General features: G+C 40.1%; 2 protein-coding genes and 3 non-coding genes across 6 annotated transcripts in view; 1 reads left to right on the top strand and 4 right to left on the bottom strand.

The window, feature by feature from the left end:
* Positions 1-1,553, bottom strand: part of LOC113206598 (40S ribosomal protein S23) — a 29,505-nt gene extending 27,952 nt beyond the window's left edge. Inside the window, exon 1 of the mRNA XM_026422749.2 lies at positions 1,402-1,553. Coding sequence (XP_026278534.1) covers positions 1,402-1,405 — 4 coding nt within the window. The 5' untranslated portion in view covers positions 1,406-1,553. The remainder of the gene's footprint in view (positions 1-1,401) is intronic.
* LOC113206627 (small nucleolar RNA snR60/Z15/Z230/Z193/J17) lies at positions 48-132 on the bottom strand. Its single transcript, XR_003303436.1, has one exon. It is a non-coding gene; the product is annotated as a small nucleolar RNA snR60/Z15/Z230/Z193/J17 (small nucleolar RNA).
* On the bottom strand, positions 181-266 carry LOC113206622 (small nucleolar RNA snR60/Z15/Z230/Z193/J17). Its single transcript, XR_003303431.1, has one exon. It is a non-coding gene; the product is annotated as a small nucleolar RNA snR60/Z15/Z230/Z193/J17 (small nucleolar RNA).
* LOC113206626 (small nucleolar RNA snR60/Z15/Z230/Z193/J17) lies at positions 354-439 on the bottom strand. The gene has a single exon (XR_003303435.1). It is a non-coding gene; the product is annotated as a small nucleolar RNA snR60/Z15/Z230/Z193/J17 (small nucleolar RNA).
* Positions 1,554-1,705: 152 nt separating the features above from the next.
* Positions 1,706-24,118, top strand: LOC113206596 (E3 ubiquitin-protein ligase UBR4). 2 transcript variants are annotated; one of them, XM_026422746.2, is made up of 51 exons: positions 1,706-1,927; positions 2,526-2,623; positions 2,748-3,014; positions 3,096-3,292; positions 3,374-4,772; positions 4,856-5,091; positions 5,190-5,555; positions 5,643-5,861; positions 5,942-6,111; positions 6,193-6,476; positions 6,557-6,686; positions 6,785-7,091; positions 7,208-7,623; positions 7,698-7,918; positions 8,004-8,425; positions 8,509-8,664; positions 8,753-8,995; positions 9,088-9,306; positions 9,422-9,650; positions 9,743-10,287; positions 10,383-10,628; positions 10,728-10,862; positions 10,945-11,257; positions 11,386-12,458; positions 12,555-13,110; positions 13,263-13,388; positions 14,065-14,291; positions 14,386-14,451; positions 14,529-14,696; positions 14,780-14,941; positions 15,066-15,230; positions 15,305-15,485; positions 15,573-15,723; positions 15,817-16,048; positions 16,140-16,289; positions 16,371-16,646; positions 16,736-16,912; positions 17,010-17,258; positions 17,353-17,550; positions 17,632-17,806; positions 17,898-18,132; positions 18,217-18,436; positions 18,560-18,736; positions 18,842-19,162; positions 19,276-19,487; positions 19,574-19,709; positions 19,789-22,523; positions 22,608-22,766; positions 22,837-23,173; positions 23,358-23,520; positions 23,602-24,118. In XM_026422746.2, the coding sequence occupies exons 1-51, from the start codon at positions 1,812-1,814 to the stop codon at positions 23,664-23,666; spliced, it is 16,026 nt and encodes a 5,341-aa protein (XP_026278531.1). In that variant the 5' UTR covers positions 1,706-1,811; the 3' UTR covers positions 23,667-24,118. The 2 variants fall into 2 exon arrangements, with proteins under 2 accessions (XP_026278531.1, XP_026278532.1); XM_026422747.2 differs by lacking the exon at positions 13,263-13,388.
* The last annotated feature ends 254 nt before the right edge of the window (positions 24,119-24,372 follow it).

The raw sequence follows: 24,372 nt of genomic DNA, 5'->3' as shown, positions 1-24,372 counted from the left end.
GAAATCATCACTAAAGTCATACGCATGAATCAAAGGGATAAGTATTACTATGCATATCAGATAGGAGCGAAAGACATAAATAGTAAGACATCACAGATGTCAGTTGAACTATGAAATCATCATATTGCACATACTAGGGATGACATGGGAATCTTTGACACAATTCCAAAAGCTGCTACGGAGCTGTGCTTCAGATAGGAGCGAAAGACATAAATAGTAAGACATCATGGATGTCAGTTGAACTATGAAATCATCATACACAGGTGTAGAAGCAGCTCAATATAAACCATCAGGGCTCATGCACAAGACCGCTGAGCAGCCTTAACATAAACGAATCAGACTAAAACTAGCACTACATGCATCAGATAGGAGCGAAAGACATAAATAGTAAGACATCAAAGCTGTCAGTTGAACTATGAAATCATCACGGCTGCATGGAGTGCTAGATGGAAATTTATCAGCAAAACAAAATACACAGAAAGACTGAAGAAACTTGAACTACACTGACAACAACACCATACGAATACTTACACTTTTTCCAGGACGATTCCCTTGGCGTGGGAAGCACCTCCGAAGGGGTTGGCCTTCCATCTGGTTCCAAGGTTGGCCTTCTTGAAGTCGTTGTCGGCCCACCTCTGCTCACGCCTGTGGTTGACGTGCTTACGCGCAGTACGAATACCACGAGGCTTACCTGCAAAAATGAACAGGATAAAAAACGATTAAACGTCATTCGGTGCAACGCAAGGAAAGAGAAGGCCCTATTTCACTGAGTGCGACAAATCGTGAGTGTGTTAACATTGTTAAGATTCTGCTCGACAGGTGAAGATCATTATTGACCGGCAGGATGGAACGCCTGACGCCGGTGGGGATCCAACCTCTAACGGCCCTAACCTCAACAAAAATTTAGAGCCCTGAGACGACTACATTGAAAACAAGAAAGGATGGAAGTTCATAGAAACACGGTCACAATAAACGTGACATTAAATTATTAAAATTGATAAATATTACGGTAAAAATGTAAATAAAACAAGCGCAAAATTTAAACTGTTTACCACATGAGACTCATATCGTCACGTAAACAAGCCAAGAAGAAACCAACGGAAGCAAAATTCACATTTAGAAAGGGGTAATTGCTTGAATTGAGCCGTGAACTTTCGATTGAGTATCCAAATAGGCAGAGTAGAAAAGTTCAGCGGTACTGGCATGACACGCGGGCCACGTTTTAGCAACAGATCTGAGCCGCAGACAGAGACTCACAAAAAGCCGTCTGACATCAAAAATTGTGACCTACGATTAGCCCACGTATAAAACGAGTCACCAAATCCAATCTACTGTCGAAAAAAGTAGCAAAATGTAGGATTTCCGAAGTTAAAACCACAATTTAAAGGTGCATGTACTCACCCATGTTTGCAGGCGTACAGCACGGAGGAAAGAAACTACCGGAGCCGGAACGGGTGGTGGACTGGAAGGAATACTGACAAGAAAAAGAAAGGAAGCTTTGCCAACTGAGAAAACAAAAACTCAGCAACTTTGGCAGATATATGGAGCACAATGACATTCAATCCGTTCTTTGTCATTTTTAAATTGAAAACCTAAATTGTTACACAAAACGGCTGTTTTTGTTTAATGCAAAGATAAAGACCAACTTTTAAAATTACCGTCAGTTATTTTGTGTGTTTGGACCAATCTCTGCTCGGGTGCATGACGGCTAGCACAAACAAGGATAGGCAGTCGACGACAAATCCGATCATCCGTCGCATTTTAAGTCTTGTTATTTTCAAGTTTTAAGCAACAATTCGCAATTGTAAAAAATGGCAGCTAACAGCGGAGGAGTGGAATGGGCCTCCGTTGTTAAACCCATACTGTCTTCTCATGGATCTTTCACCAAAAGTGGAGTCGTCGAACTGTCCAAAGCAATAATCAAAAGGTTTGCATCGGGTTTTGTACTGAAGTTGTGGGCGGATAGCCAAATTGGTATAAGGTCATAAGCAATTACTTCGCCCATTCCTTGGCGAGTTTTGTCGCTTATGGCTATGATAACCGTTTCGACTTCTTGTAACAAACTAGTGGAGCCTATCTGTAATGATAGTCTAAATGTCATTCAGCATAACCCTATAGTTCGCGTATCTCTTTCAACCCTGCCGACCTACTGTATTCCCTCCGCGCATTCCATATCGTGAATACCCTTCATTGTACTGTTGGTTTAGCGCCAATTGCTAATCCGGCGAGAGAAATTAGTTTTGATTATAAGTTAGTGGGAGTCAGTCACTCATTGGCTCTCAACTAAGGGTTGTTCATACCAATGAATCATACAATTTAATTATTTCCTTGATTGCCCAATTTGTTGCAACTTTTCGTCATGTTTTGACTTGACTCATCTCTCTTTATTGTACCCTGCAGAATTTGAAGCTTTTCCTTACAATCAATTGTTAATTATCATTCACTTATAATACATTATTATTATGTAATTATATTGTATTGTCCTTTTACGAAACTCTTATTTCCCTCTCTTTTTTCTTAATCAGTGAACATGAACTAATAAGCCACGATGAGGAACATGAAACCTTCTACACAGTGTTTGCTGCTTTGGCAGCTGATCATATCAGTGCCAATGTCGGGATTGGTTAGTAAAAGTTGAACTTTTTACACTGTATATCTATTGCCTGCTATTTGTGGGTTTCCTCAAGATACCAAACATTTATTTAACTCCAAATTTGAATTGACCTTCCTTTTTCTATTTTTTCTAGTTTGGCGTAGTCAAATTGGGGTTGTCACTCAGGCTGCTCGTATTCTGCTTCAGTATTTATTGGGCAGATTACAAGCACAAATGGCTCTGGGTGAGAAATCGTCTGGTGAAAATGAAACAGTTCAAGCCCTTTCAGCTAAGCAACTACTTCTTCCAATTAAAGCACTTTGCTCTGGGTTCAGTACATTGACGCTTGCTGAAGAAACTACATTAGCCTCACTCATGAAAAATTCAAAACTGCCAGCTCATGTTGCTGCTAGTTTATCAGGTACAGGAAATACACCAATATATATACAATCTCAATGTTGGGAAATTTCGTTTAATTCTATTTTATTTTTATTTTCACCAGGAGATAAAGACTCCTCTCCTAAGGAAGCAAAAAGGTCTAGAACTGACCTCTCAAGTACTATCCTGGAGAGACTAGCCATGCCCATGCATGACTTTGCTAAACCAAAACAGATAATTTCAACCCCTATTGTTGAAGCTTCAAATAAAGCAACTGATGCTACATCTACAAGTGCACCAGATGCTTTTTATGATATTGAGGTAGGTATTTCAATCTCATCTCTACTTCTGTTGGAACTTAAATTGTATTGATTGTAATGTATATGTCCATGTCTTTTATAGAGTGTTTTTGTAATGAAGAACATTGCAACTCTTCAGACCTTGCGTGCTGGAGATCTTTTGCTTGATATGTGCCTTTCATTACCCCATCTAAGTCGGTACATCCACAAATACAGAGAAGCAATTATGAAGAAGGCTTTAAGTCTTCCATCATCTCATTCTGAAGCAACTTTGATTCGACATAGCCTTCAGGCTCTTGTGTCTGACCTTTCTCTGGCATGGAGTGCTATTTCTCTCCCAGTCTTAGAACCTCTGTCTCCTGAGAAATTGGAGAAACTTAGCACATTGACCACATCATGTCTATATGCAGCTGTGTGTGTAGCTACAGCCAGTTGTGTGTTGGGCATTACTGCTGCTGGGCAGCAAAAATGTACTGGTGGTAATAGTGGAGCATCGAAAGTTGAAGAAGACAGTCTGGCTGACTCTCTATCAATTACAGTAGTTGAGAAGGCTTTGGACATGTTCAATTTGGCTTCAACTGCTATCAAGAACTCTTCAAAAGCTGGAGGTCACATACACCAGAACCATCTTTTGATTGGTGTTTGGGTTTTGACTACTGGGCTTCAGACTCAGCTTTCAGCATCAAGTTCACTGGTGCCAGAAAAAAGTGGAAGCACTAAAGATGAGAAAGGGAAGTCCCCAAGTAAAGCTCGAGAGGGATCTAATCGCATTAATTTAATGAAAGTTCAACAAGGCTTTGGTGTACTTTCTGTTGCCTTGACTTCCAGAGCTCTCACAATGATGTCTACACTTTTGGAAGATCTTCAAATTGAGGGCCCTATCAACGAATCAAGTGCTGAACGAGCAACTGTAGAGCCTGCAGGACTCTCTATTCTTGGAAACTACACTGCCTTAAACAGGGCAGCTCGATTTTTATCTGCTGCTCCTCTGAACCAGCTCTTGTATTGTGTTGCTACTATTAGTTATCGTAAAGCCTGTTCTCTGAAAAGGATCCAAAAGCATCCTCCTGAAGGTGATAATTTTAGCACTTCAGATTCAACAACTTACTATGAGGATGATTTGATAAGTTGTTCTGAGGAGAGTTCAGGTGATGATGATGATGACGATAGTGAACCTATTCTTGGCTTGTGGTTTGAGGAGACAGTTTCTGTACCTGACTCAGACAAAAGTGGTGCTGGAAATCAGAACACTAGTGAAAGTCAAGAAAACAAAGCTGCTCGTGGAGCTGATGGATCGAGTACTATTGTTCCTGATAAGGGTGAACCAAATGGCTACATATCACTTGCCACTCAAATTTTTCAGTTTATGAATACACACTTTCTCAGCAGTGAATCAGCCTACATCTGGTCATATGTTCAATCTGGTCTCACAGAGCAACAGATGGTCATTCTCGCTGCTATTGTTCGTGATTTAGACAGAGAAACAGCTCGTACTGAAACTGGTAACTATTTAAACAATTAACCTTCTTTACATTAACAGTTTGATGTGTAGGATGGGTTAATTATATTCAATTTCCTTCTTCAGGTACAATATCTGTCTACTTTGGCCCCACACTAGGACAACTGTATACTGAATTTTCTCAGGCGTTAGCCCGTTACAGTCACAACCTGCTGGCTCGGAATGTTCTCAGTCCTGCTTTGCAAGCAACACTCCTCAGTCACCTTGGTGTGAGCCCATGGGCTGCTCCTGTAGACAGTACCACATCATGCACTTCATGGCCTCTGCAAGTGTACCCCAGGACTCTCGCCATATTAGCTCAGGTACTTTTCTAAAAAAAAAAATATGAAGAGGGAACATGTAATCTCATTAGGTTGACTCCTCTGACATATCTCCCCAATGTTTCGTTCTTGTGTTTCAGGTTTTGCTGCTGAAGTCTCAACAAGACAAAGAGGCTGCATGCATCAACATATGGCACAGGCTTATCAACACATTAGTGGACAATGTTGTTAATCCTCCTCCCACTTTTGATGTTGAGAATGAAGACTTAAATGTTGAACATGCTCAACTTTTGCTTTTCCTGTTCCATTCTCTCAATTTAATGCAGAAGAAGTCAGTTCTTTTGATAACAGCAAGTGGTGTGATTCGTTGTGCAGATGTTCTAACAAACATGGGGGCCAGTTCCCCTCCAAAAGATACACAGCTGTTGCATCTTGCAAGATTGCTACTTCTGCTGGAGTACTTGGTCAAACATTTGTACGATGCTCCTCCATATCTTCTCGAACAAGTAATATGTGATACAATAAATATTGTTAGAGTTATGGTAGTTTAGAAACAAGGCATTGTGTAAAATTGTTACAACATACACTTTCAGGTCCAATGGAATCTATTCTCTGCAACTTCATTAGATGCAGACACCAGTGACAACAAAGATGGATCTCGCCTGGCATCAAGGATTTACATAGCTTGGAGTGATATTGAAAACAACTTCAGAAAGTTTGGTCCTCAAGATGAATTTTCAATGCGACCTCGATTTTATGGTCTGGCTACAGCTGAACTCAACAATCAAGATCAACCAAAATTGGATGGTCTGGTGAGTAATGTGAAACACTGTTTGAATGTATGTTTTAATTTCCAGTATTGCACTTTCTTTTCACTAATTTGTTGTTCTAGGCATGCAATTTCATTTTGGGCACTCCAGATAAACTTAAATATCCCCAGCTAATTGATGCACTTCTTCAAATTTTAAGTGTAATTGATTTAAGTGTACCTCTACCTGGTGTTACTGCTCCTAATTTTACAGCATTGTGTGCAATGCAGTACTGTTTTTCCATCAGCTGGAGGTTTGTGTTGATTTGAACTGTCTTACTGGATCGAACGTTAAAGAAATACTTTATGATTTTTGACCCTTGATGTGTTTCTAGACTACTGCTGCTCCTTCCTCCCTCAACTCCCTATATGGATAGACTTGCTCTTGGTGAAGATTTGCCATCATCATCTTTCCTCATGTACTCTTTAGTTTGGGGACTCCGCTCTGCATTCAAAACATTTTCCGGTTGGATGAAGGATTGTTTGGTGAAGCAAGGAGTATTCACTCAGTACGCCGAAAACCTTGTAAAAACTGTGTGTAAAGTTGCCGACAGTAAAGGATATGATGTGATGTTGGCTAAATCATGTATTATGGAGCTCCTACCACAAGTTCCACAAGGTAATTTATTTTTCTATCTTTAATTAGAGAATTGAATGCATTGCAGAAACTTCTTAATATCTCTTTTCATCAATCAACAGGTGGAATCATACCTCAAGAGCTTCTGCCACGTCTCTTTGACTTGTGCCTTCTAGACACTGTTATAGCTCGTGTGCAAGTACAGCTAGATGATAGACTAGCAAGACCTCCACCTACTGCAGAATCTCCCAGGTGAGCATTGTGAAGAAGTCTTTGTCCTCTTTTAGATATTTTTGTATCTTATCCAACCTTTATGTGTGGAATATAAAATACTTCTCTCTCCTTTTTAGGAACAGTGCTACCTTTTCTCCTGGTGACCTGAGTCTAAATAGCCTGCAAAATGTCATAGATCTGCTTCCTTTTGTCTTGAATTTGACGGAAGCAACCCTAGCAGCAATTAGGTCAACTTTGGTTTTCCAAATGAATGATGCTGTTGATCCAACGGACTCTGTTGACTTTCGTCAAGTTTTATCTGTAGCTTCGTCTCGTTCTCCCAAGACTAGTGTTCTTGGTTCTGCTCTCATGGTTCATTTGCCTGCTGGAGTTCGATCAACACTTGAGAAATGGAATGCATTGCCGTGTCTTGACTCCCCATGGGTATGTTGATATTGACACTTTCATACCTTATCCTTCGGCTTAGATTTTTGAGTTAATTGTAGCCATAGTTTTCAAAATATTCCACATAACAAGTGTGATTGTTTTTTGTTTTACAGAATACACATGCCAATGATTTGATTCCTGCAGAAAGCTACTGCCTCAGTGTTATAAATTCACACGTTTCATCCTTATCATCACAACAAACTTTTAATACCAATGTGTCATTGAAGCATCTATTACAGTCACTTGTTTCATTTATTGGAACTTTTGCTGATCATATTGCTTCTTTTAGCAAAAATCTGTCGGACTTACAAGCACGTGTGGTTGGCATATTAGTGCCATTAACAATTGATGCATGTACCGAGTACTTACATGATTCAGCTGTCAAAGCTCTTGAAAAGATTTTAGGAGATGCTGATTCTGAAGAGCATCTGAAAACTGTGTATTCTGTTGTTCTGGGACATGTTTTCACATTAATCAACAATTATACCATCAATAACTACACTGATCCAAAGAACCCTAACAGACCGTGGTGCGTTCCTAAAGTCACATGAATAATTTCTTCACCACTCTCCTTCTCTAATTGGCTTTTCACTGTTCCTACAGTGCACCGGTTGATTGTGGAATTCTTCAAGATTGCCTAGCCTTTTTAGAGGGCCTACTGGACAAACCTGCAGGTCCTGCAGCTTTGGAAAAATTCTTTGATCCCACATTGGGTGGTGGCGATTTGGTCAAGATACTTCTTTCTATTGCCTCTCCTCAGACCGCTCATTCCCCTCAGTATGGCACACGAGTTCTGCGGTTTTTCAATAGAATATTTGCTGCAGGTAGATTTTGTAGTCCTCTTTTATCTATTGTTTTGCATGTTTTGATGTGCTTAATAAACATTTTATTTTTTAACTCCCACCACAGAAGAGAAGAGCCAAGGTGATTCAAGCTTGGATCATCTCTGTCACACCATATCCCGTCTTGCTACTGTGGATTCTTCAATTCTTGAAACTTGGATTCGTCATGTTGTTTTGGGTGGGGCTCCGATTTCAAGCCCCTCAGCTCAGGTTGTTCCAGCCCTTCTGACTTGCACTACCTCGATTGAAAATGCTCAAAACGCAGCCAATGATACCATTGCCGAAGCTGCAAGTGAGCAAACGCCAGTGCAAACAACCATGAATGTGACAGTGCCAGCAGTTACTGGGGCAGAAGAACAACAGGCTCTTGTTCAAGAAAATGGTCTTTTATTGCAAAGCTTAACATCTTACATGGTGAAAGAGAGGGGAGCATCCTGTGAAGATGCCGCTGTAGCTCTTTTAAGGGCTATTATACCTTTTGGTTCTCAGGTTTGTTTATTGGAGTTCCTTGTGTGGAACTTTGGTTAAAAATCAATTATACTTTTCTGTAAAACCTCAAATTTTGTTTTCAGGTCTTATATCCACCATTAGAGGGAGCAGGTTTCAATGAATTGATGGGGGTAATGGCTACTCTTGCAGATGCAGGAACAGGTCGTGGTCATATTGATCTCCTTGCTGCCTGTCCTGAGTGGTTGACAATCTGTAAGGAGTACCTTTGTACCAACGAGGTCTGTATTTCAATGACCTGTGTGATATTTCTTTCGATAAGAGAGTATTTCCAGATATAAGTCCAACTTGTTTTTCTCTTTATTTTAGTCACTGGAAGCCATGGAATCACGAGAAGGGCCATCTAAGCGCCAATTGGTTATGTTTGAAGCATGCACCTGTCTTCTGGGCTACATTGCTGATGTGTTCAGCTGTCTACCACACAATTGTTCTGTTGTACACGCACCAAGAGCTACATCACCTCCATGGGAAGGCGAATCTCCACCTGACGTAGACGCTGATTGGGCTGATGAGATTGGACATGAGGATGAAGACAGTAGTGCTGAAGATTCTGTTAGTCTCGATATTATATCTAAAAGATTCCTGTCGTAAGTAGTTTCCCTCTGTCTCTGAATTAAGAAAAACAAACTATTTTCTGGTTTCAGGATGAAGACAGTTTATGTAGTAAACTATGCACGTACACAATTACTCAAAAAGAGTTCATGAATCAACATTGGTATCACTGCCACACATGTAAAATGGTTGACAGGGTTGGTGTCTGCACTGTGTGTGCAAGAGTGTGTCATCGAGGTCATGATATTACCTATGCAAAGTATGGAAACTTTTTCTGTGATTGCGGTGCTAAAGAAGATGGTAGCTGCCAGGTAATCTTCCATACATCTTCTATCTAAAATTAAACTTATGTTTTGCATTAAAAGGATGCATTGAAATGTTAAACTAACATATGAAACTAACTCATTATGTGTGTTTTAATCCCAGGCCCTTGTGAAACGTAGCCCTCAGTCATCCAATGAGCAACAGGTAAACCAGATAAATAGCACCATTGAGCGTGCTGCCAGTAATTCTGCAGCTGGGGCTTCTGGAACTCAAGGAGTGGAGCAAATGCTGCAAAGTTCCCTACGCCGCCGGGCCTCATCTCCAGTTAATCTTGACAAAGTGCACATAGCTAAAGAAAATATGCGGCTTAATGTTCTTCATGAAAAGCTCGGTAATTTATCAAATTAGATTGAAATGTAATACATTTTAAATGTACACTAAAAACTGCTTGGAAGTTCAACTTAATATTGTTTTCAATTTCAGATCATCTACGAGAGCCCTTGATGCAAATAGTATCAGAAAACAGCATGGCTTCAACAATGCTTGAGCTCTTGAACAACCTCATACCAGCCGTTGACCTCATGTGTCAGCTTGTTTCGCCTGTTGGCTGCCATCAGCGTTGCCAGATTGCCATGAAAACTCTGCACATGATTCCTAAAAATTACGAATACAATGATCAGCTTATGGTCCCCACCCTTGGTTCTCAAGAGGGAGCCTTCGAAAATGTGCGCATGAATTATTCTGGTGATCAAGGCCAGACAATCCGACAGTTGCTCTCAGCTCACATGGTTCGTCGTGTGGCCATGTGTTGTTTATCATCACCTCATGGTAAACGTCAGCATCTGGCTGTTTCGCATGAGAAGGGGAAAATTACAGTACTGCAGCTGAGTGCACTCCTGAAGCAGGCAGACGCGTCTAAGCGCAAGCTAACCTTGACAAGACTTGCATCTGCTCCGATTCCTTTCACTGTGCTTTCTGTGACTGGCAATCAATGGAATGAGGACTTCCTTGCAGTATGTGGCCTGAAGGTACAAAGTTATTACTTAAACCAAATTAATCTATCTTTAAATTGTATAATGTGAATGACCCATAATTTGAACACTCTCTGTCTATCTTTTTACAGGAATGCCATGTTTTGACATTCAGCAGTGCTGGATCTGTTGCAGAACACCTTGTTTTGCATCCTCAACTTGAAACTGGCAATTTCATAATACGAGCTATCTGGCTCCCAGGCTCTCAAACTCAGCTTGCACTTATAACTGCTGACTTTGTAAAAATTTATGATTTAAGCAAGGATGCCTTGAGTCCTCAGTACTATTTCTTAGTTCCCACTGGGAAAATTCGAGATTGCACTTTTGTATGCACTGAGGTAAGTGATTCATTCATGACAATCTGTCCATCCTTTTTTTTTCACCATTAGGTAAGAGTTCAAACCATGTGTCTGTCTTCTAATCTACTCTATTTGCAGGACAATGTAATGCACATGATGCTAATGTCATCGGCAGGCTATATCTATAGTCAAGCAATGGATGAAGAAAGTCAGGCAAAACATGGGCCATTTTACGTGACAAATACATTGGATGTAGTTCACACTGACATACGGGTATGTTGCCTATTTGAGAATATACTTTGCACTCTAGGTAATTTTTTAGCTAAATGAAGTGTCGTTCTTATTTACTTTACAGGAAAATAATGGTCAAGTGTGTGGAGGTGGAGTGTCCATCTATTACTCCCATGTATTACAACTACTTTTCTTCAGCTATGCACAAGGCAAAAGCTTTACTGGGCATTTGCAACACTCTAAAGGAGAATGGACAATGCCAGTAATATTCCCGATTTTGCTAAACAACAACTCCAACAGCAAAGCAAGCACCAACTCCAGTGGAAATTCAACAAGTGGAACTTCTAACGGAGGAAATAAGCCAGCTTCCCAACCACTTTGTCAGTGGAGTGAGGTTCCCAACCATCCAGGCTTAGTTTGCAGCTTGTTGCAAAGCAGTAAGTCCTGATTTGATTCATCAACTTTGTACAGAGTTGATACATTTTTATTATTTTAAAATTTTACTTGACAACAATAAGTTAAGAAACCAAATCACCCCTATTTATTTTTATTCTTTTTATTTTAGGTAACAATCCAGTTATATTGATGATAAAACCTGACAGTATACTGGTTCAAGAAATTAAAGTGGTTCCTGCAAAAGCTAAAATAATGGATATGGTTGCCCTTAGACATCCATCTTCTCATGCAGATCATCGTACTACCCTAATATTGCTTTGTGAAGATGGTAGCCTTCGTATTTACATGGCCTCTATGGAATACACAGGTTTCTGGCTCTCTTCCTTGGTTCAAGCTACTAGCCCAATTGCCAACTTAAAATCAGCTCGCAAGAAAAAGGCAGTTAAGACTGTGAAGCCCTCAGGGCAGATATCATTCCCAGTTGACTTCTTTGAACATTGTCAGGCCATGAATGATGTTGAGTTTGGAGGCAATGATTTACTTCTGATTTACAATACTCAACAAATCAAACACCGACTAAATACAGCTGGGATGTATGTTATGTCCACCAAACCTACTGGTTTTACTCTTGAGATTTCAAACTCTGACAACTCATTAGTAATGACGGGTCTGAGAGTGCTCCTCGGAAGTCAGGATCAAACAAGAGCTCCCTCATATGTAGAAATATTTGGCCGAAGTATACAAACCACCATCACACGGAACCGTTGGTTTGATATTCCTTTCACTAAAGAGGAATCCTTACAAGCTGATAAAAAGATAAGTGTTGTATTTGGTCCATCAACTGATCCGGATGGTGTGACTATGGTGGACTCAGTAAAAGTTTATGGTAAAACCAAAGATGCCCTTGGTTGGCATGAAGAGCAAGAGGAGAATGTCAATCCCACTCCAGCACCACCAGCAACTGGCACCCCAACTGAGAATGATCCATTAGGAAATCCTGTGTCACTTCCTCCACTGAATCCCTTGGACAGAATTGTATCAGGTCTTTTAGAAGTGCTGGAAGGTTGTTTTACTGTCACCAGTCACCTGCCGTTAGATGACACTCGGCTCGACCAGCGCTCCAAGGCACTTAGCTTAGCCACAACACTTCTTACCCTGCCTACTCCGGTATTTGTCCAAATGTGTACCAAGACTCTTATTTTTGCCCTTCATTCAAATCGCAATTCTTACCACAGCTATAAAGTGAGTACTGGCTGTTGTTCTATTAATATCTGAAATTTACTTTATGTGCATTGTACTATTTCTTATCTTTTGTTAACTTTTAATCCAATTTTGCAGGATCATGCCCTGTTAGTTTTTGTGCAACAGTCTTTGGCTCATCTTAAAACTGTACAAGATCCAAGTGATCTAGATGCTGAAGCATTTTACCGGCTGGTTCTTATTACCCGAGGTGTAGCTGTTACAAGACCTCACAACTTGGCTAAGTTTGCTGATACACGTGTACAGTATGATAGATGTCTTGTTGACTCAACTACTAATGAGCAGGAGAAACCCAAACCTGATGATTCAAACCATCTTCTGACGCACATGATCTCAATACTATGGAAGTTGCATGGTTGCCACCCAACAAACCTTGCTCTAGCACCTGTCTGTGTTCCTGGCTTGACTCATGTTGAAGCTACTGTCCATGCCATGGTTGAAATTATTCATGCATTCACGCTCAGTGACATGGAAGGCACTATTGGTCTTGCTGCCCAAATGTACCGTGAAATGTTGATGCACTCGGATCCAGCTGTCAGTTTCAGCGCTAAACAAGCCATGTGTCGCGTGCTACGACCACGATCTCGTCGACGCCGGGTTTACATCCCCAGTCCACCACACTGTAGCACTCCGGGTAAGTTACATATTAATGCATCTGTGTTCTTACTCTTCTGAAAAGAAAAAAAAATATTTTTACGTCACAAACACTATATTCAGACCCCTTAACGTTGTATCCTGCCAGTAAACTGTCCTATTAACTCTTACAAAATATAATTTGACCTATAGGGGGTACAACTGAGATGGAATCTGAGAAAGGGCCGGTGTCACAACCCTCCCAAGATTCTTCTGAAGCTGAGCCACCACACTTTGAGGTGGATCAAGTAGAGCCACTGATGTTGCTGCAAGCAGATGGTGAGATCTGTAGGATTTCATGGCTGCCTTCATGGCATGCAGCACGCTTGGCATAAAGTGTAAAGACTCTAATTTACTAGCTTCATCTCTATCTATGGACACTTACTAACTTCAGCTAAATATCATGCATCTACTTTGAAAGTAGGAATACAGCCTCTGCTGCACTTTTCTTCAGTCATGTTTTTCCACTCCAAAATGGTTTTGAAAACTTTCCAGTCTAGTATTTAGTTTGATTTTGCAAAAAGAGAGCTTAGTGCTTTAAGACAAAGGAGATTTTGCAGCAGCTTCTGAATCACTGCTAGTTCTACTAATTTTGAAATCACATTCCACCCTGTTCTCTTTTACAAAATAAACTTTTTCATGCTCTACTTTTAGATTTTCGAAATTCATCATATGTGGATGTGGAAAGTATCTTAAAGGTTTCATCATCATAATGCTATACATCATTTCAGTCACCTTGCTTCTGGGACTAAGTCTGCTCTCTAGCTCTTTCCTTTTGTGCAATATTTCATCCATCTTTTCCAGGACCATGCTCAATAACTCCATCTCTCCATACTTATCAGCATACCAACAATTAGTTTGCTTTCTCATTACGCTTGTGATGCTACTAAGCGTACAACATTTTTCTCCTACCTTGATGTATGTAATATATTTGATTTTACTTTTAAATCTACAGGAGCTCCTGCCCAACCAGCCGTTGGGCCTGTTGCAGCAGTTGCCCCAGCTGTTTTGAATGTTAATCAAATGGAGGGGCTCTTAGTTGGGGCTCTTGGAGGTGCGCTTGGTGGAGCGCTGGGTGGAGCCCTTGGTAATGTCCCTGCAGGGTTTGCTCCTCTATTGGACATACCACCAGATGCAGACGATGAAACAATGGTTGAACTGGCTATTGCTCTCAGTTTGCAGGTATTTCATTAGGAATCTTTCTCTCTTCTCCCTCTCTCACCCTTTTTTTTTTTACATTCTTTTATTTCATGTTGTAATTGTTATTTTGGTTAAGGACCATGATGGGGCTGATCTCCAAAATCTTCAGCAAGGACTTGCTAACCTGGGCGGAAATCTTCAGGTATGATTCTTGCTCACAAGATTTAATTCTAATTTACAAACCCTTTGTTACTAAATACTAAATCTATCTTACCTCAGGGGTTAGCTCAAGGACTTGTCCAAGTTGGACTTGCAGCACAGGCTGAAGCTGTCCAAGCAGAAGCAGGACATTACTCTGATACAACTGCTTCAGCTGGTGGTTCAGATGATGAGGGATCAACAGCAGCCACAGATGGCAGCACTCTTCGTACTTCTCCAGCAGAACAGGTATGTCTTATCCTCAATTAATTAACGTGTTTATAATTTTATCTTTATTTCTATCATAATATTCCATTTTACTACTGGTGCAGGGTGGAAGTGCTGGATCCGAGAGTGGTGGTAGTGGTGTGGACAGCATAACTGGTGAACACAATGTATCAGGAAGAAGTTCAGCCTATGGGGACAACATGCAGGAGCCTTTGGTTGGTGCCAGAAGTGAAACTAGCTCATTAGGTGTGCCAACAGGATTCCAGGTAAGTTATAATTCCTTACATGTAACATGTCTTTCTATGGTTATTTTCGTGTATAACAACTTTACAGTATAATAAAGAGAAACACTAAATTTCATTTTTATCATTTAAAACAAATATTCTTTAGGTTCATGAAGGAGATGGCATACTAGAACCAGAACAAGATCATGAACCAGACACTGAAAATTCAACAAGGTTGCATCAACTGCGACTTCAGCTTCTAGAACGTCTGTTGGAATATGTGCCAGAACTGAAGGATGTTGGAGGCGTTCGTTCCATCCCCTTCATGCAGGTCTGTGTTATAAATGACTAGTTATTTGCCTGAATGAAGGATTTGGAGTTGATAGAAGCATTTTCATTCTTCAGGTTCTTTTGATGCTTGCTTCTGATCTTGATGGAGAAGAGGAAAAAGATCGTGCATGCTTAGAAAACATGCTTAATACAATTATTGGGGAGTTGAATATGCGTAAACCTAACAACAAGTATGTGTCGATTTACCAACGCTCAAATGAGAGAGAGGTTCATCTGGTCATCATGCGCCTCTTAAGTATGTTATATTTGCACAATTGATATATTGTCAAATCAATGTTGTTGAAGTGAAATGAAATGGACATATGTTGTCTCCATTTTGCAGGTGTATTGATGTCAAGATCCAAATCAAGTACAAAGTCAAATCATGACAGTTCAGCATTTGCTGCTCAAATGTGTGCAGTTATGCTATTCCAAGCAGGTGTTATTGACTACTGTCTGAAGCTTCTGAAAGCACTTTTAGCTTACTGGAAAACGTATGTTAAAATACCTACAGTCAATTTTGTCATTTTGATTTTTACCGTTTTCTTTCTAAAACATCTCAAACATGTTATGTTGATAATTTTCAGGACTGCACCAGAGGAACCAGCTAATACACCAGGTTCTTCATTACTCAAACCACATTTACCTACTTCACCACCTGACATGTCACCTTTCTTTTTGCGTCAGTATGTCAAGGGGCATGCAAATGATGTGTTTGAAGCCTATCCTCATTTACTGACAGAAATGGCTTTAAGGCTTCCCTATCAAGTTCAGAAGCACTTGGACAATTCTCCTCCAATTCTTATTACATTTGAGCAGGTAACAATATGTAAAATTACAGCAGTGATTACAGTTGTTGATTACAGTTCTTTACTTTTTTTGTTTACACTTTCTCATTACATCTTTTTAGGCTTGGTTTTACTATCTCTGTGAGTACATGATGACCCAACAAACACCTTTTGTACGACGCCAAGTCCGTAAACTTCTTATGTTCATCTGTGGAAACAAAGACAAATACCGTCAGTTACGGGATCTACATTCTCTTGCAACTCATGTAAAGGTGGGTACCCACCATTTTTAGTAGGTAATCATATATTATATTTACTCGTTCTTTCTTTCATAAGTATATTATTCTTTCTAGGCTGTAATGCAGTGTGTTGGTGAAAGTAGCAGTCCAGACTCACCAACTCCTCCTTCATTGAATTGGGTGCAACTACCATATGACACTTTAGTGGGGCTGGTTGAACAACTCAAAGCATGCGTTGAAATTGCCACAAGTCGTACTCTGAATTGGCAGAGGTACTGTCTGGGGGATGATCACATTTTGCCTTTCCTTCTTCGAGCGGCATGCATGCTTGATGAAGCTGTTGCGCCACCAATTCTTCAGTTATTGGAATGTGCTGTGTGTTCTGCTAAGGTCAGAAATCATTCTTATGTTTAAAAACTGTACCTATTATCAATTTTAGTCAATAATTATATAATTGATTGTATTATTTGAATTTTTAGGAAATTAAACAAGCAGCTGCAGCCGCTGCTGCTCAGTCAGCCAACCCCAGCGCCCCTGCTGCAGTACCTCCTCCACCTGTGCTAAGGAAGGACCGAGAAAAATCTGATGATTCTGATCTTGAACAACGTTTTGAAGATGCTCAGTGTGTCACCCTTATTAAGCAGATCAACACACAGGTTAGTAACTGTAGTCTGATTTTCCAATTTCTATCTCTCTTTACTTGTGTTCAGAACCTTGAAGTGTAATCTATTTCCTACATTTTCTCCTTTGTAGGTTCCACAAGAGCAGATTTCACAGTTCATCAAAACTTTCCTTTTGGAGACCAATGCAACATCAGTACGTTGGCAAGCTCATGCCCTAATCTTAGCAATATACAAGAACTCTTCAGCAACAGAGCAGGAGAAGCTGCTGGATCTGATGTGGCAACTTTGGCCTTTACTACCAGTTTATGGAAGGAAGGCTGCTCAGTTCGTAGACCTGCTTGGTTATTTCTCCTTATGGACTCCGCTATCTACTCAAAAGGTGTGGTTTCTTCCAAATTTTACTTGCCTAATCACATTATACTTACAATCAATCTTAATTTTTCTATTTACATGTTTGCTTATCTACATTTCAGAGGACTGAGTACATATGTTCTGCTGTTGGAGTTCTGCGTACACAAAATCAGTTACTAGCTCATCATCCTAATGCAAGCCTATACAGCCATTTAGCACAGTATGTTGAACTGGATGGTTATTATCTAGAAAGTGAGCCTTGCCTTGTTTGCAATAATCCAGAACTTCCAATGACAAGCATCAAATTGTCAGGAATAAAGGTATACCTCATGATATTGTCTGAAGGGAATCATAAATATTTTCACAATTTTGTTCTAACAAGGTTTTGATATTCTTTATAGATTGATTCTAAGTTCACAACCACCACTCAAATTGTGAAGCTTGTTGGAAGTCACACCATTAGTCGTATCACTCTAAGAATTGGAGACTTAAAGCGCACTAAAATGGTCCGAAACATTAACATCTATTATAATAACCGCACTGTTCAAGCTGTAGTGGAGCTAAAGAACAAGCCAGGTGTGTTAATTTTTGCATTGTATTAATCTAAGAGCAATCTTCAAAACTTTTGATCTTATAATTGAATGTGTTCATTTACAATTCCATTTAGCTATGTGGCACAAGGCCAAAAGGGTCAGCCTTGTTTCTGGTCAGACCGAAGTAAAAATTGAATTTCCTCTACCAATTGTTGCTTGCAATCTCATGATAGAGTATGCAGACTTCTATGAAAATATTCAGGCCACATCAGAAACCCTACAATGCCCTAGATGTTCTGCATCAGTTCCAGCAAATCCTGGAGTATGTGCCAATTGTGGAGAAAATGTATTCCAATGTCACAAGTGCAGGTGTGTTTCTCTGATTGACAATCAACTATTTATCTATATTCAATGATCTCTGAATGCACACTATAAAAGCTATTTTGACTACAGAGCCATCAACTATGATGAGAAGGACCCATTCTTGTGCCATGCATGTGGATTCTGCAAGTATGCAAAGTTTGATTACACCTTGACCGCTAGACCTTGTTATGCAGTGGATCCTATTGAGAATGATGATGACCGAACAAAGACTGTTGCTACAATCAATTCTCATTTAGAAAAAGCGGATCGTGTGTACAAACAACTCATCAGTAACAAACCTACACTTGAGGTGAATAGACTATTTTTATTTTTATTGTTTTTGGTCTCTTGCTATTTAGGAAAGCTTTCTATAAGTGTAATCTACACTGTACCTAGAGAGCAATTGAATTTAACTGTACCTGTTTATTTCTAGATGTTCCTTCTAAAAATTAGTGAGCATCGTCAAGATCGCTCATCTGATGAAGCTTCTACTACCACTGGCAGTTCAGGTGTTGGAGGCACTCAAGTAAACAGGGCCATTCAGTTATTGGCCCAGCGCTATTGTGGAGAGTGCAGAACTTCATTTGAGGAGCTAAGCAAAATAATACAGGTAGGTTCCATGAAATGTTTTTATATCTATGCTCCTGGTACCTAGTACTTAACGATCTCACACACCCTTTTTTTTTTTTTTTCTTTTTTTTTTAAATGTTTGTAGCGAGTTCTAGCATGTAGAAGGGAGTTAGTTGCATATGATCGCAACCAAAGAGAACAAATTCCGACTGTAATAGAGAGATCTGGCAGCCTAACAAGCTCAACAAACACCATTGATCTATCATCTTCTATGACTACTGACTCTTTGTCAACTACTGCAAGTCCATCTGCAGGTCGTTGTTATGGCTGTGCTTCAGCTGCTACTGAGCATTGTTTGACTCTCCTTCGTGCATTAGCCTGCAGTAATGTATCTAGACAAGTTCTTTGTTCTGAGGGCTTGGTTGCTCAACTTGCTGAAAACAATCTCCGCCGAGGCACTGTTCAGGTAAGCTCGTTTACTTTTGTATATGTTTTCATTTCTTTATTACTTTTAGTCGTGCTGCAACTTACTATGTAAAACATTTCATCTTATGTAATTAATTGTTATTTTTGTCCCAGGTTCAAGAAGAAGTCCGTCAATTATTATGTTTACTGACGAGGGATAACCCCAAGGCCACCGAGGAGCTTTGTGCTCTTCTTATGGATCGCATTGCTCTTACTTTAAGAGGTCACCTAGCAAGTGCTGACTTGTCTGCTTCAGTGCGCCATGAAATGGCCCTTTTGTCAGCCTTAGTACACAAAGAAGATTCATGCTGGGAACAAAAATTGAGGTTTGCACTTTTCAAAAGTTATCAACAGGTATATTTTGTTTTAACCTTTGCAGTTTTAAGTTCTACTATATATTTTTTTTTGGCAGATGTGTCATGCAATTGTTTTTGATGGCATGTAAAGATTCTCACTCTCCTGTAGTTTTAGAGTCCATTACTCTACCATGTCTCAAAATACTATCAGCTTTTATTAAACCTGGTCAACCCAGCTCCAAAAAGAACAAGGTAAGCTCAAACTTAAATTCAATGGAGATTTTGTTTTGTCCCTATATTACTATGTTCAGCCTCTACTTTTTTCTTTCAGGAGAAGATGATAGGTGATTTAGCTACGATCACTCCTGTTGATGGTGTTGTTGTGGACGTCCGCAAATGGCTCAATGGGGATCCAAAGCATTCTTACTCTTCATGGCACAAACATATGCCGAGGCGCAATAGTGACACTCCTCCACCAACAAACAACGGACAGACTCTTTCCAAAGTGGAGGCAAGAGCACAATACCTTATGGAAAAATATGGCCAAAGGTGGAGGCAACGAACTCTTTGCCATGCCATGCCTCTTAAATTGACTGACACAGCATGGCTGAAGCAAGTCCTTTTTAATCCAAGCTCTCGTCTGGCAAGGATTGTAGCCTGTAGTATGCTTGAAGGACTATGTCGAGTACCTGCTTGGAAGAAAGACATTTTAGATCTGCTCACAGGCTTCCTGGGTGAATTGAGCTCAGCAGGAGAAAGTGCCTCAGATTTTCTAGCTTTATATCAAAGTTTGCTTTATCAAGCTCCTTGGAGACAATACCTGGCTGTGAAAGGTGTTCTTCTGCATCTTGCTGACTTGCTCACCAAGGAAATTGAAATTTTACACCGCTTAGAGGACACTACACTCACCTCTGACTTGGCTCAGGGGTATGCCTTAAAGCGCTTGACAGAGCTGCTTGCTTCATTTCTGGTTGAAGAAAATATTAAACAACAATTTAAAGGACGTTTGGTGGGAGCTGTCCTCAATGGCTACCTTTCTCTGCGACGATTAGTTGTCCAACGCACAAGACTGATCGATGATACTCAAGAAAAACTTCTGGAATTATTAGAAGAGATGACAAGTGGTACAGAAGAAGAAATAAAGGCTTTCATGAAGATCTGCATAGAAACTGTTCAAAGGTGTAGCATTCAGGATGTTCGCACGCCTGTTTTCATTTTTGAAAGACTCTGCTCTATAATTTTCCCTGAAGAAAATGATGTAGGGGAATTTTTCCTTTCTTTAGAGAAAGATCCTCAGCAAGAAGATTTCCTTCAAGGCCGCATGTTAGGTAACCCTTATAGTAGCTCAGAGCCAGGATTGGGGCCACTAATGAGAGATGTCAAGAACAAAATTTGCCAAGACTGTGAACTTGTTGCTTTACTTGAGGATGACAATGGAATGGAGCTGCTAGTCAACAACAAAATTATCAGTTTAGACCTTCCTGTTCGTGAAGTTTATAAGAAAATCTGGGTTGCAGAGGGAGGAGATGGTGATGTTATGAGGGTTGTGTACCGTATGCGTGGTCTGCTTGGCGATGCCACTGAAGAATTTGTTGAGACACTTCATGCAAAGAGTGAGCAGGAAGTAAATAATGAAGAAGCTTATAAAATGGCCAATGTCATGGCCGAGTGTGGAGGACTGAAAGTAATGTTGGATCGGTTAGCTGCTGTGAAAGATACTTCTAGATCTCGACCCCTTCTTCAAGTTTTACTGAAACTCTTTAGGCTTTGTGTGAAGGTTTGCCGCAATCAAGAGGTACTTACACAGCCTGAGTTAGGTGCTATGACCATCTTCCTTCAAACTCTCCAATTGTGCCTTACAGCTGAAACAGCTTCTCTCACTCAGCAGCTATTAGACATCATGGAGACTGTTCTGTCTAAAGCTGCATCTCAGCCTTTATCATCTTTTGAAAGGTTTTCTCAGACTTTTGGTGGAACAGAGCATATAGAGTCCCTCCTCACTTGCACAACAGCGCCAGCCACACGCAATAACTCATCTGTGATCCTTCACCTTGCAAGGGTTCTTGCTGCTATAACATACGGCAATGAGGAGAAAATGGCTCTTCTCTGCAATCATTTCCAATCAGCACTCGATTTTAATCGTTTTGATTATGAGCACACCTCTGATGATGAGCACAAAGTGGAGCTTTTCTGTATCTTAACTGCTGGCATAGAAAGAAATGCCATTGGAAACACCTTAAAAGATCACATCATTTCTTTGAATATTGTGAAAAATGCCTTAGAATATATAACCAGTCATGCTCCTTGTGTTAAACCTACTTTACTACGCACAGACAGTGAGGAATGGAAAGAGTATATATCTAAACCTGCCTTGAAATATGTGCTTCGATTTTTAACTGGCTTGGCAGCTGACCACCCTGCTACGCAACTTGCTGTAGCAGCAGAATGCATACCTATCATACATCGCTTGGAACAAGTTTCCTCAGATGAACATGTGGGATCTCTGGCAGAAAATCTGCTTGAGGCTCTGCGCACTCATGCAGGTGTTGCAAGTCGCATTGAAGAAGTCAGGGAGCAGACCAGAGCTGAAAAGAAGCGATTGGCCATGGCTATGAGAGAAAAGCAGCTGGGTGCCCTCGGCATGCATACCAATGAGAAGGGACAAGTTACGGCTAAAAGTACTATGATGCAGCAGTTAGAAGATCTAGGTGAAGAAACTGGCTTGGTTTGTGTAATTTGTCGTGAGGGCTATAAATTCCAGCCTAACAAGGTTTTAGGAATATACACTTTTACCAAGCGGTGTAATGTTGAGGAATTTGAAAGTAAGGCACGGAAGACAGTTGGGTATAGCACTGTCACTCACTTCAATGTGGTCCATGTTGACTGTCACATGAGTGCAGTACGCTTGGCGCGAGGGCGCGATGAATGGGAGTCTGCTGCTCTCCAAAATGCCAATACCAAGTGTAATGGATTGTTACCTCTTTGGGGACCACAGGTTCCAGAATCTGCCTTTGCTAGTTGTCTTGCAAGACACAATACCTACTTGCAGGAATGCACAGGCCACAGGTATAGTCACATATTTCTTTAGACTTCTCTCCTAATTGTTTTTATTTCTCTAGTGACTGATACACTAATTTCAATTTTAAACAGAGATATCAGCTATTCCTCAACTGTTCATGACCTCAAGCTGCTGTTGCTTAGATTTGCTCAAGAGAAAAGCTTCCATGATGACACAGGTGGTGGTGGTCCACAGTCTAATATGCACATAATTCCATATCTTATTCACATGGCCCTTTATGTCATCAACACGTAAGTAATTAAATTATCTTGCTTAAATGTATGTTTTTAGAATGCCTTTTAAACTTTTGTTTGTTTAAAGAACTCGTTGTGGTGCAAGAGAGGAGAAGACATTGACAACTTATGTAGAAACTGCACCTAATGAAAGATGGGTTGAAATGAGCTATGCTGCTGATGGGCCATTGTATTGGATGGTGCTGTCATTGCTCCTACATTCACCGTCTCGTTGGCAAAGTACAAGAATTGCTCATTTGAAACGAGCAATTGCAACTGCTCAGATCCGACATGTGTCACCTGCCCCATCTGGCGCTAGTGGCAATGCCAAGTTAGCAGATTCTTCAATAAAAGACTATGCAGTTTATAAACCATATTTAATTTTCTTTGGTCTGGTTGATGGAATTTATGCCAACTGTTTAAAGGTGAGTGAAAAGGAGTATAAATAAAATTAAAATTCTTCTTCAACACGTTCAGTGCGGCGTGACCCACACAGTGGGTCCCAATAACATGTAATTGCCCACCCCCGCCGCACTCAACGTGTTAACATCTAGTTAATAAATAGGAGGTAAAATTTTTGTTGGTTAAAACATTGTCTTGGTATTACAGAAAGTGTCAATATCAGCATCAGAAGATCAATGGCCTTCTGTACTAGCAGATTATATCAGGCATAATGATGAAGCACTTATCAAAGCATCTGAGCGCCTCATGGCTTCATACCGTGAGGAACTCTTGCCATGTTCTGCATTTGATGAGTTTTGTGATGTTGCCAGTAAGTATATTCGACAATACCATATGATAGTTCAAATACTTAATTTTAAACCACTGATTAAACTTTATTTTTCCTATTTAGATCTTTTGGAGGAAATTCCCAACCCAATGCTGTTCTTGGAAGGAGTTCTTCAAAGCTTGACATAACACATCTTTGGGAACCTAGTCTATAAAGCATGTATATAGTTTTGAACATGTGACTTAAATTATTGTTATGCATTAAAAATTTAAAAGAAGTGATACTTTAGGTTTTGTGCTAAATAGCCACATATATTGTGTGCTGAAGACCAATCCCCATGTTTTACACCCTTTTCTAACAATTCTCTGTATGTTGAAATTATAAGGAAATGTGTTATTGTACTGTTATTTTTGTGATGTTATTCATGTACTATGTTATTATTGCATATGGATGACAGTGTGCTACCTGCCTTCCCCATAAAAATGTTTTGAATAATGTATAGCTGATTGGCTACTTGTGGACTTCCTCTTTGTTCTTCATTTTTATTTTAACTTAACAGCTTGCATTTAAGTGCTGTAGCTCAAACGCACTGTGATGCTTTTGTGTTATGTGATTAAGTATTATATGTGCAATAATATTATTTACTATTTATTTTTTATCACCCTCGCTCATTTCCTATTACACCTATGTTTTACACTGTCAACTTCCATTTCACAGACGTAAGTTGGATATCTAGATTAATAGAAGTCCATAGTACACCTGTAACAGGGGCGATAGGCAAGCCGTACAGTACAACAGTACAACCACAGGGGTGCGCCGTGCACCGGGGTAATCAGCCACCTGGTATTTCGTATGAAAAATAAATTAAAAAAAACGAAGAAACACAGAGTTGCA

Source organism: Frankliniella occidentalis, unplaced genomic scaffold, assembly GCF_000697945.3.
Source record: "Frankliniella occidentalis isolate FOCC.00 unplaced genomic scaffold, Focc_3.1 Scaffold124, whole genome shotgun sequence".
Lineage (NCBI taxonomy): Eukaryota > Metazoa > Arthropoda > Insecta > Thysanoptera > Thripidae > Frankliniella > Frankliniella occidentalis.
Note: the sequence above shows the minus strand (reverse complement) of the source record. Positions and strands in the feature narration are given on the sequence as shown.

Coding starts and splice junctions, on each gene's coding strand:
- LOC113206596 (XM_026422746.2), top strand. CDS start 1,812: ATGGCAGCTAACAGCGGAGGAGTGGAATGGGCCTCCGTTGTTAAACCC. Junction 14,292..14,385: donor CTATTGCTCTCAGTTTGCAG/GTATTTCATTAG, acceptor ATTTTGGTTAAG/GACCATGATGGGGCTGATCT. Junction 15,486..15,572: donor GGTCATCATGCGCCTCTTAA/GTATGTTATATT, acceptor TCCATTTTGCAG/GTGTATTGATGTCAAGATCC.